The following is a 12,946-nucleotide window of genomic DNA, read 5'->3' as shown; positions in this document are numbered from 1 at the left end:
CGAGCAAGTTGGCCCTGGGAACTGAGGATGGCTCCATGACTTCGCCTCGGGTGCTAAAATATCTTAGTTGCTGAGCAATGGAGTAGCAGCCCCAGATGGGCAGAGAATTTCCCAGTAGGGGGCATGCTGGGTGGATCCCAGTCAGGGGTGCATGCAGGAGTATCTCTACCTCCCCGCCTCTCGCTCAATAAAATAATAATAATAATAATTACTCAAAACTGGAAGTAGCCAAGATTTCCTTCAGCAGATGGATAAACTATGGTACATTTATGCAATGGAATACTATTCAGTTATTAAAAGGAACAAACTATCAAACCATGGAAAACATGGATGTATTTTAAATACCTATTGTTTAGTGAATGTGGCTAGTTTGATTAGGCTGTATACTGTAAGTTTCTAATCATATGACATTTTGGAAAAGGCAAACTCCAGAGACAGTAAACAAATCAGTGGTTGCCAGGGTTGGAAGTGGGCTAACTAGGTGAAGCACAGGGGATTATTTTTTTAGAGCAGTGAAATTATTCTAAATGATGGTATAAATTTGAATACATAACACTATTCATTTATCAAAAACCGTAGAACTTGACAACAGAGTGAATCTTAATGTATGCAAAATAAAGTCATTTAGGAGGTTGGAGGTCAGTCCTAGGATAGAATACAGAATGTGAGAAGAAAATCTAACTGTATTACAAATATAATGTACCAGAATGATAAAATCAGTCATAAATTACCAATAATATTTTTAAATTTATTATAGAATATGTAGAAACAGTTTTTCTCTTTCTTAAAGAAATAAAACATACTCTTTTAATTTTTTTTGAAGAAAAACAAAAATGGACACTCAAATCTATAATTATTAAAGTCAGAATTCAAATAAAAGTTACTATGCATGAAAGAGGTCATATATTTTATATTTATGCCTTTAGTGCACTGTCAAGCCTTACTTTTTATAAAACATTAGAAAATGAGACTTCTTTGAACTTCAGAGCAATCAGACACATCCCCCTCTTTTTTGTGCTAAAACTTTCTTTCTAAAAAACAGTAATGATATGTCAAATCTTAATGGGCTTTGGTACTTCCCTTTGAAATCTTTTCATTTTGGTTAATTAATTTTATTTTCGTAGACATTGAGCTTTCTGGTTCTGATTCTATTTCTGTGTTATTGATTTTCTCTGATTTCTTTATTGACTTCTTTTTTATTTCCATTAATATGGGCCTTATCCAATGTTTTATTTCAAGTTTCTGCCCCTTTTTTTATCAGTTATTTTTCTAGGTTTGTCTGCATGAATTTTTATGAAACATATCTGAACTTGACATCTCCTTTTTTCTATTTCTGTCATGTATTTTTACATATTTATTTAGATATGCCTTCATCTTTTAAACAAGTCATAAATCACTTCTGCTTTTCTAATCTTTCCAATTCTTCTACTCATTTCTTTGCCACTATGGACAATACTGCTGATCTTCATGAATTTAAGAGGTCTCTATCTGAAAATCATTACCGACTTAATATTTTATTTCTTGCTGTTAACAAGACCACATCACCAGATAGTAGTTTTGCTATAGTAGTTTTTTTATAGTAGTTTTGCTTTGTTAATATATAGTTATATCTAAATGATGTACCTATATAAATAAATGTTGATAATTCTTATTTGTAAGATATAGTCACTAGAGTTGAAAGTAAAGAGGAATGGTTGGTTCCTCTTTTATTCCCTAGTAAATATTACCATTTTTTCCCCAAGAGCTGTGATGGTATAAATTTCCCTTGTGAGGTGCCACAAACAAAATTCTAACAGTTTTCTTAAAATAATATTTTAAAGGTTTTTTTTAATACAAATGTCTTTGCCTCTATGTTTTTTGTTTCAATTTTGTATGTGATTGATATAATATCAGAAGTGTTTAACTATATGTTATTTAAAATCTTTCATTATATCAACTCTGCAATTTTTTGGTCTTTTCCTGAGGAAACATTTTAACAAGGGTTTTTATTTTTATTTTTTTGTAATTTTATTACTATATAAAATTATTGGTATTGAAGCTCAAACTTATATGAACTTGATTTTTTTTCATAATTTTATTCAAGAGAGATTTTTCTTCTCAGATTCTCCTGAAAATGATACTCCTATGGAGATCACCACAGCAGAACCACAAGTTTCTGAGGCAGTATATGACTGTGTTATTTGTGGACAGAGTGGCCCTTCCTCTGAAGACCGACCTACAGGATTGGTTGTGCTGTTACAAGCATCCTCAGGTAAAGGCTAAGTAATTTTTCAGTGAGGACATTTTAGAGAAGTATATACAATAGATTAATAAATAAATATCTATATTGAATGGAAGTCATATCTTTGTCTAGATATAACTATAGATCTACATAGTAAGGATCAATTTAGATTTTTATAGAAAAAATTCTTAATTTGGTTTTATCTTACCTTCTGGACATGAGTGTTGGAAGAACTTTTTAACCAAGAGATCTCTTTATATGTTACATAGCCTTTTTCCTTAAAATGTGGTGGAATGTTACCGGTGCTAGGTGGCCAATAACTGAGCTCAGCATTCTTGGAAATTTAATAATTTGGAAGCATTTTAATTCCAGAAATATTGTTAGCTTAAATATTTCAATTGCATAAGGCATATTCAGTTAGCTTTGATCTTATATCTTGAGCTACTAGAAGCTGTCATTCTTGAAATTAGCCTGCTGACTGATATACTTGCCAATCTATAGTTAGCAAAAACATTAAAAAAAAATTGAAGTATTTGTCTGAATGCTTTCCATCCTCTCCCATACTGAAGTATTTTGAAGTAGGGTTAGGGTTAAAAGATATAACAGTTATAAACATATATACATCAAACAGCAGAGGCCTAAAATATATGGAGCAAAAATAGAATTGGAGACAGAAATAGTTTTACCATGATAGTTGGAAACTTTAATGCCTCACTTACTTTAAATTTATTTATTTATTTTTTTAGGTGAGTGGAGGGGAAACAGTGAGGCAGACTCCTGCATGCACCCCAACCAGGATCTACCGGCAATCCCATCTGGGGAAGATGCTCAAGTACCTGAGCTACTTTTAGTACCTGAGACTGATGTGCTCCCACAGAGCTATCCTCAGCACCTGGGGCCATGCTTGAACCAATTGAGCCACTGGCTATGGGAGGGGAAGAGGGAGAGAAGGGGAAGAAGGAGTCAGGGGGAAGCAGATGGTTGCTTCTTTTGTGTGCTCTGACCAGGATGTTCATACTCTGGGCGGATGGTCTATCTACTGGGCAATACCCAACTTTTAATAATAGATAGAACAGCTAGACAGAAGATCAAAATAAAACAAACACTTAAGCAACACTATTAAATCTATTAAGCCTAAAAACCTTGTGTAGAACACTATCCAACAATAATAGTAGGATACAGTTTTCTCAATTGTACATGTAACATTCTCCAAGATAGACCATGTAATAGGCCATGAAACAAGTCTCAGTACATTTAAAAAGATTGAAATCATCCAAACCATCTTTTCTAACCACAAGGAATGAAACTAGAAATTGATATCAGGAGGAAAATTCACAAATATGTGGAAATTAAACAACACATTCTTCTCTCTCTCTCTCTCTCTCTTTTAAATGAGTGGAGGGGAGATAGAAAGACCTGCATGCACCCCGACCAGGATTCACGTGGCAACCCCTTTCTGTGGCCGATGCTCGAATCAGCTGAGCTATCCTCAGTGCCTGAGGCTGATGCTTGAGCCAGTCGAGCCACTGGCTGTAAGAGGGAAGAGAGAGAGAGGAGGAGAGGGAGGGAGGGGAACAGAAGCAGGTGGTTGCTTCTCATGCGTACCCTGACTGGGGATTAAACCCAGGAACATCTGTATGCGGTGCCAACACTATCATTTAGCAAACTGGCCAGGCCAAATAACACATTCTTGTTGTTGTTGTTGTTGTTTTTTTTTTTAAGATTTTTTTGTTGTTGTTTATTGATTTTTTTTAGAGAGAGAGGAGTGAGAGAGAGAGACAGAGAGAGAGAGAGAGAAGGGGGAGGAGCAGGAAGCATCAACTCCCATATGTGCCTTGACCAGGCAAGCCCAAGGTTTCAAACCAGCGACCTCAGTGTTCCAGGTCGACGCTTTATCCCACTGCGCCACCACAGGTCAGGCCCAAATAACACATTCTTAAACAATCGGTAGGTCAAAGAAAAAATTACAAATGAAATTAGAAGGTACTTTGTAACAAATGAAAATGGAAACATAACATACCCAAACTCATGTGTTGTAGTGAAAAGAGTGCACAGAGGGAAGACTATAACTACAAATGTATACATTGAAAATGATCTCAAATTGGCCTGAGCCAATTAGCTCAGTAGTAGAGTGTCAGTCCGGTGTGTGGAAGTCCTAGATTCAATTCCTGGTCAGGGCACACAGGAAAAGAGACCACCTGCTCCACCCCCCCATCTCTCTCTCTTTCTCTTTCTCTCTCTCTCTCTCCTCCTCCGCAGCCATGGCTTGAATGGTTCAAACAAAGTTGGCCCCTGGCACTGAGGATGGCTCCATGACTTCACCTCAGGTGCTAAAATATCTTGGTTGCAGAGCAACAGAGCAGCAGCCCCAGATGGGCAGAGCATCGCCCAGCAGGGGGCTTGCTGGGTGGATCCCAGTTGGGGCTCATGTGAAAGTCTGTCTCTGTCTCCCTGCCTCTCATGGCATTAGAAAAAAAAAGATCTCAATAACTTAACTTTATACTTTTAAGAACTAGAAAAATAAGAACAAGTTAAACCCAGAGCTAGCAAATTGAAGGAAATAAAGACTAGATCAAAGAGAAATGGAGACTAGGAAAACACTAGGGAGAACAGAAAAGCCAAAAGTTGGTGTCTTGAAAATATCAAAATTGACAAAAGCTAGAGTGACCAAAAATAAAAAAAAGAAAGAACACACAAATAGCTACAATCAGAAATATAAATGGAGATATTACTACAGACTTTACAGAAATAAAAAATACTGTAAGAGAATATTACAATAACTTTATGTCAACAAGTTTGATGCACTGGATGAAATGGATAAGTTCGAAAAACAACCAACCAAAACTGATTCCAGAAGAAGTAGAAAATTTGAACAGACCTTTAAAAAGTAAAGAGATTGAATCAATAATCATAAACATTTTAACTAATGAAAACCCAGGACCAGATAGCTTCACTGGTTGGTCTGTCAAACATTTAAATAATTAACACCAATTCTTCTCAAACTTGTAAAAAAATAAATAAATAAAAGGAAAAAGAAAAAGAAGATGAAACACTTTCTAACTTATTCTAAGAGTCCAGCATTACCTGATTAAAAAGAAAAATCAGATAAAGACATGGTGAAATCTTAGGAAACCAGTCCAGAAGTGTACTAAGAGAATTATGCATCATTAATTATATTTTACTTGCTAACATTAACTTGTTCTCTCTCTTTCTGCTGCTACTGTAAATCTTTCCAAAACTTGGGGCCCACATTTATGTGCCTGACATTCCCTTCCCTAAGAATGGCTCTGCCCATGCTTATTGAATCTTAAAATAATGTATGGCACTATATATTTATATACCCCCATTCACTTTTTTGTGCTTTGATGTTGTACAATTATACAATTTTAGTATTTGTTTTTCTCCTTTGCTATATAATTCTTTTCCCAACTTTTTACTTTGAAATGTTTTTTGTTTACAGGAAAGTTGAATACCTTTTACTTACATTCACCAATAGTTAATATATTATCCTATTTATTATTCTTTCCCTCTCTTTTTCTTCCTTCCAAAGAAAATAGCAGATACTATGACCTTTTATTCCTAAGTACTTCAGACTATATCTCCTATGACCAAGGATATTTTTTATGTAACCACAATGTCATTATCATATCCAAGAAACCTAATGCGAATAACATAATATTCTATGTTCAGACTCTCTTGGTTGTCTCAATACAGTGGTCCCTCGTCTATTGCGGGAGTTAGGTTCCAGAACCTCCCGCGATAGGCGAAAATCTGTGAAGTAGCTACTTATATTTATTTTATTATTTATATATATTTTAAGGATTTATAAACCCTCACCACACTCTTATGAACCTTCCCACACTGTTATTAACATTTCCCACACTCTTATAAACACCTTCTATGCTCTTAAACACTTTCTACACTCTTAAACCTACATAATTTTAACAACATATAAAATTCCATATGGGTACTCACCAGTGAACATACCATACATATTTTATTTCGATTTAATATTCTTTTAATATGTTTTAATGTTTTTATATTTTCAATTTTTAGGCTGGAAAATGCTTATTTTACCACAAAAATAATTAAAATAATAAATACATAAAAATACCTATATATTGTAAAATCCTGCAATATAGCAAAAAATCCATGATACAAAATTAGATATATACAATATAAAAATCTGCAGTACAGTGAGACCATGAAAAATGAACTGTGATATGGTGAGGAACAGTTGTAATAGTTTTTAAAGCAAAGGTTTTTTTTCTTGATACAAGAGCCAAGGAAAGATCATACATTGCATTTAGTTGCTATTTCTTTTTAGTCTCCTTTAATCTAGGAGATTAAAGTTTTTCCAACCCTTTTAAAAGAGTCCAAGTAAGTTCTGTAGAATGAGGCTTACAGTGACAGCTTGTCCTATTATTGGTGATGCCAGCAAAGTGTGATCACTTGGTTAAGGAGGTAGGATTTACCCTTTTGCCCTTTTACTTGATGTTCCTCATCTGAATTAATGAATGTGTTATTTGTTACCATTATTATTTTCAATGTTCAAATTTTCTCAAATTTGACCCGTCAGAACTTTTTTAGGTCCTCATGACCTGCTGGTGGAGTGTTTGAATTACCCCTTGCTCTTTATTATACAAAATTTCAGACTCATCTTGAACTTTTCTCAAACCCTGGAGCTTGTTTTTTTTCCAAGGATCTCTGTTTCCTTTTCATGAGAGATAGTGTATTTGGAAATGAAGTTTATTGATACTAGAGTGTCATAGCTTCTAGACTTTTTTAAAGGATGGACTTTGGAAACCATTCATCCTTCATCAATCCAACCATTCATTGATCTACTTGTCCATCCAGAGTTCATATTCATATTTTAGTGTTATTTTAAAAATTAAATATTGGCATAGTTGAAGTTTTATTTACTCTCTAGAAGAAAACTAGAATATCACTCTTTTTAGGTCTTTAAAAATATTTTTCTAATACTCAAAAGTAGTGTAGCTAGTGGTAAATAACAGCTTTTATGGTGAGTCAGGTCTGTATGGGTTATTTAATGAGCGCTTATCTCTGTTGTTCATGTAGTTTTGGGGCAGTGCCGTGACAACGTTGAGCCAAAAAAGCTGCCTATCACTGAAGAGGAGCAGATTTACCCTTGGGATACATGTGCAGCAGTTCATGATGTGAGGCTTTCCCTCTTACAGCGGTATTTTAAGGATGTGAGTATCCTTTTTATCAAGTAGTATTTTTGTCTTCAAATTCATGGTCATATCCCTCCAGAGTTTTATGGTTTTTCTTCTAACAAATGTCATTGTAATTTGGAATCTAGAAGTTTATTAGAAAAAAAAATACGTGAATAGTAAAAAGATGGAAAATTGTTAATAAGTAAACATTTCAGGTTTTAAATGTTATACCTCTGTTTTTAATGTTGTTTATTGGGAGGTAGTTCAATAGAATGTAATTGTAAGTATTAACTCTATAAAAAGTAGGATATAGCCCTGGCTGGCTAGCTCAGTTGATTGGAGAATCATCCCAATATGCCAAAGTTGTGATTAGATTCCCTGTCAGTGCACATACAAGAAACAATGAATGCATGAATAAGTGGGACAATTTTTTTAAAATGTTTATTTTTTAATTGATTTTAGAGGAAGAGAGAGAGGGAGAGAGAGGCAGGAACATCAACCTGTTCTTACATGTGCCTTGACTGGGGAGTGAGCCAGCAACCCTTGTGCTTCAGGGTGATGTTCTAAGCATCCAGCCAAGTCCGGAACAACAAGTTGATGTTTCTCTCTCTCTCTCAAAAATAAAGTTAATAAATAAATTTTAAAAAATTTAGATATAGCATGAATATTTTATGAAAACTTTTGCTTTCTTCTTTTTCTTTTTCTTTTTTTCTTCTTTTTTCAAGTGAGAAGAGGGGAGATAGAGAGATAGACTCCTGCATGCTCCTGGGCCAGGATCCACCAAGCGATCCCTGTCTGGGGCCAATGCTCCGCCCATCTGGGGCCATGCTTGCATCGATCTATTTTTAGTGCCTGAGGCACTAAAAATGGTTCTAAGGAGCCATCTTCAGCGTCCAGAGTTGATGCGCTTGAACCAGTTGAGCCATGGCTGTGGGAGGGGAAGAGAGAAGGAGAGAGAGAAGGGAGGAGGAGGGGTGGAAAAGTAGATGGTAGCTTCTCCTGTGTGCCCTGACTGGGAATCGAACCAGGGATATCCTTACTGCCTTCTTCCTTTACTTTCAAAAGATATATATAAATTCCTTTATGATGATGTATAAATGTAAAGTAGAGGCAGGTTTAATACATGGCTTCTATGGTTTCTTGTGAACTCAGTAGATTTTTTTTTTTTTAGCTCTTTCCACCTGGGTGCTCTAGCACTCAAGTGTCGTAAGCCTTGGAAGACCTAGTTTTGTTTATTTAGTTGCAGTAGCATTAATTTCTTTATAAAATTTCTATACCATTTTTAATGTTTCCTAACTGGATTATCAAATGGGGTTTCCTTTTACCTATTGTTTTTTGGATCTTGTTTCTTGAGTAAACATATGATAATTTACATTACTTAAAATGTAAAGTGAAGCATTATTTGTATTTAACATATGAGATGATTATCTTGATAGATTTTCAAATATTTTTTTTTCTTGCCCATAATGCACTGGATTGAATGGAAGAAACCAATAGGAAGGTAGAAGACAGAAAGCTTAATGAGAATAAACAGTGACTGACCTAATGATAATAAGTCAGAGTATAGGGTGGCTGAGTGGTCTGGCCTGGGAGAAGGTTTCTGGTGGATTCTGGAGGAGAAGGTGGCTCTAATTAGGGAAAGGTAGTATAGAGTAGAAAGATAAAAATAACAGGTTTGGTCCTGATTCTGCTATTTCTTAATAACATGAACTTGGTCAAATAAACCAATTTCCTTATCTGTAAAATAGTGCTCATAGTGATCCTTCATGCAGCAGTTTCCATCCCAGCAGGTTAGAAATTTCTTTTGATCACTTTGCATATAATAAAGGACAGTGTAAATGTAAAGGGTGTTTTTAATATTCAAAGTAGCTCATTTAGGAGGACTCTGGTCTTAGGCTTTATAAGATATTTTGGGTTGGGAAATGAAGACCATGTTTCCATATATTTTGAGGCTTTACAATGAAATTGTCATTATTTGGAAAAAGATGTAAACATATATACACGTACTTTCACACTTTTTTTCTTTATTGTTTGATTTTTTGCAGTGTATATCTACTAATCAGATGTATAAATATCTTCATTTTGAAGAAAATTGAAGTTAAGAAATTGTGTTAAGTTCTTTTGTAGAAATTTACTACCACCTTTATTTAGATTTTATTTTCTTGATATCATCTTGGTTTCAATATTATTATTTTGAATCACTTTAGGGTAAATGGTAAATATTAAATCCTAATGCCAAATAGAAAAATGACTTGATTTCATCAAAACATAATTCAGACCTAAGAGCAAAATAATTTTGAGGGAAGCGGGGAACTAATAAAGGAGAGAAAAAGTAGGGTATCTCCTTCTTGTAGCCCAAATATTTATTAATTTCTAGAAAAAAAGCTTTTAAAAAATAAATCAGTTCTCAAATCTGAAGTAGACAGAATATCTGTTATGTTTCTATTAGTTGTTATGAGATTTTTTATTTTTTATTTTATTTTTCTGAAGCTGGAAACGGGGAGAGATAGTCAGACAGACTCCCGCATGCACCCGACCAGGATCCACGCTCTGCTTACTGCGGGGGGGGGGAGGTGGGGGTGGGGGGGGAGGTGGGGGTGGGGGGGCGCGATGCTCTGCCCCTCCGGGGCGTTGCTCTGCTGCGACCAGAGCCACTCTAGCGCCTGGGGCAGAGGCCAAGGAGCCATCCCCAGCGCCCCGGGCCATCTTTGCTCCAATGGAGCCTTGGCTGTGGGAGGGGAAGAGAGAGACAGAGAGGAAGGAGAGGGGGAGGGGTGGAGAAGCAGATGGGCGCTTCTCCTGTGTGCCCTGGCCGGGAAGTGAACCTGGGACTTTTGCACGCCAGGCTGACGCTCTACCACTGAGCCAACCGGCCAGGGCCTAGTGGTTATAAGATTTTATTCCTATATTAATACTTTTGTTTACTTATAGAATGGATATATGGTATATATGGTATTATCCCTGGACTGTGCCTCTGGAGGTCGAGGATCATTTCTTATGTTGGTTTTATAGTTTCCCAAGGGGCTAGTACATGCTATGTGTGTGTAGATGCTTATTGGATTTCTTACTGAATTACTCTATTTAAGAGTACCAGAGTTTGATAGTCAGGCTGTATAGAAGAAAAGAGTTACTATTAGTGGACACTGATATTGATTATGGAATTAAACTATGTAGATTCTGCTCTCCTCAGATCAAATGCATGCATTTTATAGAGTTGTCAAGTATAATTTTAGTCATGTGAAACAGTACAGTTACTGTTGAAACTGGAAGTTGTTTTTTTTTTCTTTCTGAAGAGACAGAGGAGAGTCAGAGAGAGGGCAGGTAGGGACAGAGACAGACAGAAAGGAAGAGAGATGAGAAGCATCATCAATTCTTTAGTTGTTCATTGATTGCTTTTTCATATGTGCCTTGACTGGGGGACTCCAGCAGAGTAAGTGATCCCTTGCTCAAGCCGGCGACCTTGGACTCAAGCCAGTGACCTTGGGCTTCAAGCCAGCGATCTTAGGGTGATGCCTGTGATCTCAGGATCTAGCCAGCAAGCCCACGCTCAAGCTGGTGAGCCCATGCTCAAGTCGGATGAGACCAGGCTCAAGCTGGCGACCTTGGGGTTTCGAACCTCGGTCCTCTGTTTCCCCGTCGGATGCTCTATTCACTGTGACACTGCCTGGTCAGGCTGAAAGTGTTATATATGAGAGATGTGACACAGTAGGAGAGAAACCTGAGCTTTGGAGTCAGATAGACTTGGGTTTGAACTTGGGCTCTACTATTTATAATTGAGTGATCTTGGTAAACTTTTTATTCCTTTTTTTGTAAAATGGGATAATACCACTTACTGTATGAGGTTTTAATAAATATTGAGATTGTGAATATTCAATGATAAGCATTTAGCACTGTGTTGGGCACTTCATCGAAGTCTTAAAATATTAGTCTCATATTAGTAAATATTTTCCTGCCTTTTTTTTTTTACTAGATGAATCTGCTAGAGTTACATTACCAAGTGACTTGCTATTTTTAGCTAACTGCTTTTATTAAAAAGAAAGATTAATTATATTTTTATAATACATTGTTAAAGAAAGCAGCTTGTTTATTAACTGACTACCAACTATTCTAAAATGCTCTAATATTACAATTTGCTTGTACTTCAAGTGGCTACAAGTCATAAAACAGAGATGAACAGGTTTCCTGTTGTTTTTCTGATTTGTAACAGGAAAAGCTGGCTCACCTGCTGTGGTATTTGTTTTGTGCTGCTCCACATATATATATTTAAATCTGCTGGGAAGGCATTTTGCACTGTAATATTTTCAACTTTTAGATGCTCATGAAGAGTCTTGATTTAAATTGAAACATTGTTTAATATTGTTTAAAGATAATTTGGTCATCTTATATATATAATAAGTATAAATTTCTTTCTAATATAAAAATATAATTTAAAGGTTTACTCATTTTTTGTGACTCTCAAATATTTCACCATATGCTGTCACTCATGTTAGATCTATGTCTAATGTTGCTCTGACTTGGCCACCTATTTATTATACAGACTCTAGAGGGTGGAGTCAAGTTCAGGGCCAAGTGCTATTTGACAGAGGCCAAATGAAAACTCAAAATTATTTTGGTTGGGAGGAAAAGTCTTGGCTTATTTATAGATTGAAGGGAAGGAATTAGCAGAGAAGTTGAAGACATAAGAGAAAGAGAAGGCCCTGGCTGATGGCTCAGTGGATAAAGCATCAGCCCAGCTTATGGACATCCCGGGTTCAATTTCCTTTCAGGGCACACAGGAAAAGCAGATCCTTGCTACCATCTGCTTCTCCTCCCTCCCTCTCCCTTTTTCTCTTTTGCAGCCAGTGGCTTGATTGGTTTGAGCTTGACCCTGGGTGCTGAGAATGGCTCCATGGGAGCGTGACAGCCTCAGGTGCTAAAACTAGGTTGGTACTCAAGCATCAGCCTAAAATGGGTGGATCCTGGTCAGGGTGCATGTGGGGAGTCTGCCTCACTATCTCCCCTGTCTCACATCCCCTCCCCCCCAAAAAAGAGAAAGAGGAGATAGAACAATTAGCTTTTAAAACAAACTTCAAGCAAATATGTAGTTAGGTTATATACTGTTGCTCTTTACTGTGTATTATATTAAACCCTTGTAAATGTTAAGGCACTTTTTGGGGGTTATTCTTACGACCGTATTTGTACTTTGGACAGATGTTTGGAGGATCAGAGTCAAGAAGACCAGTTAAGAAACTTTATATGAGTCCCCTCCCACACAACAAATGATAGACTTGAATGTTATAGTGAGAATGAAGAGGACAAGCCAAAATCATGAGATAGGATTCATATGGTTTGGGAACTAAAACTGGTGGAAGGAAAGGGTGTGATGTAGAATAACTCTTAGTTTTCTGATTTGATGACTAAATAGATTCCTCAATCTATTTTAAACCAAGAGGAAGATTAATGGAGAAAATGACAAATTTTTGACACATTAATTTTATGTTATCTGAAGGATGTCAAACTGGAAATTTCTGGTTGGCAGCTAAATATTTGTATCCGTCAGTCAGCGAGA

General features: G+C 36.2%; 1 protein-coding gene across 1 annotated transcript in view; it reads left to right on the top strand.

The window, feature by feature from the left end:
* Positions 1 to 12,946, top strand: part of UBR3 (ubiquitin protein ligase E3 component n-recognin 3) — a 240,891-nt gene that overhangs the window by 159,709 nt on the left and 68,236 nt on the right. The window contains exons 25-26 of the mRNA XM_066233324.1: positions 2,102 to 2,251; positions 7,301 to 7,434. Coding sequence (XP_066089421.1) covers positions 2,102 to 2,251; positions 7,301 to 7,434 — 284 coding nt within the window. The remainder of the gene's footprint in view (positions 1 to 2,101; positions 2,252 to 7,300; positions 7,435 to 12,946) is intronic.

Source organism: Saccopteryx bilineata, chromosome 5, assembly GCF_036850765.1.
Source record: "Saccopteryx bilineata isolate mSacBil1 chromosome 5, mSacBil1_pri_phased_curated, whole genome shotgun sequence".
NCBI lineage: Eukaryota > Metazoa > Chordata > Mammalia > Chiroptera > Emballonuridae > Saccopteryx > Saccopteryx bilineata.
This window is presented reverse-complemented; position numbering and strand designations above follow the sequence as displayed.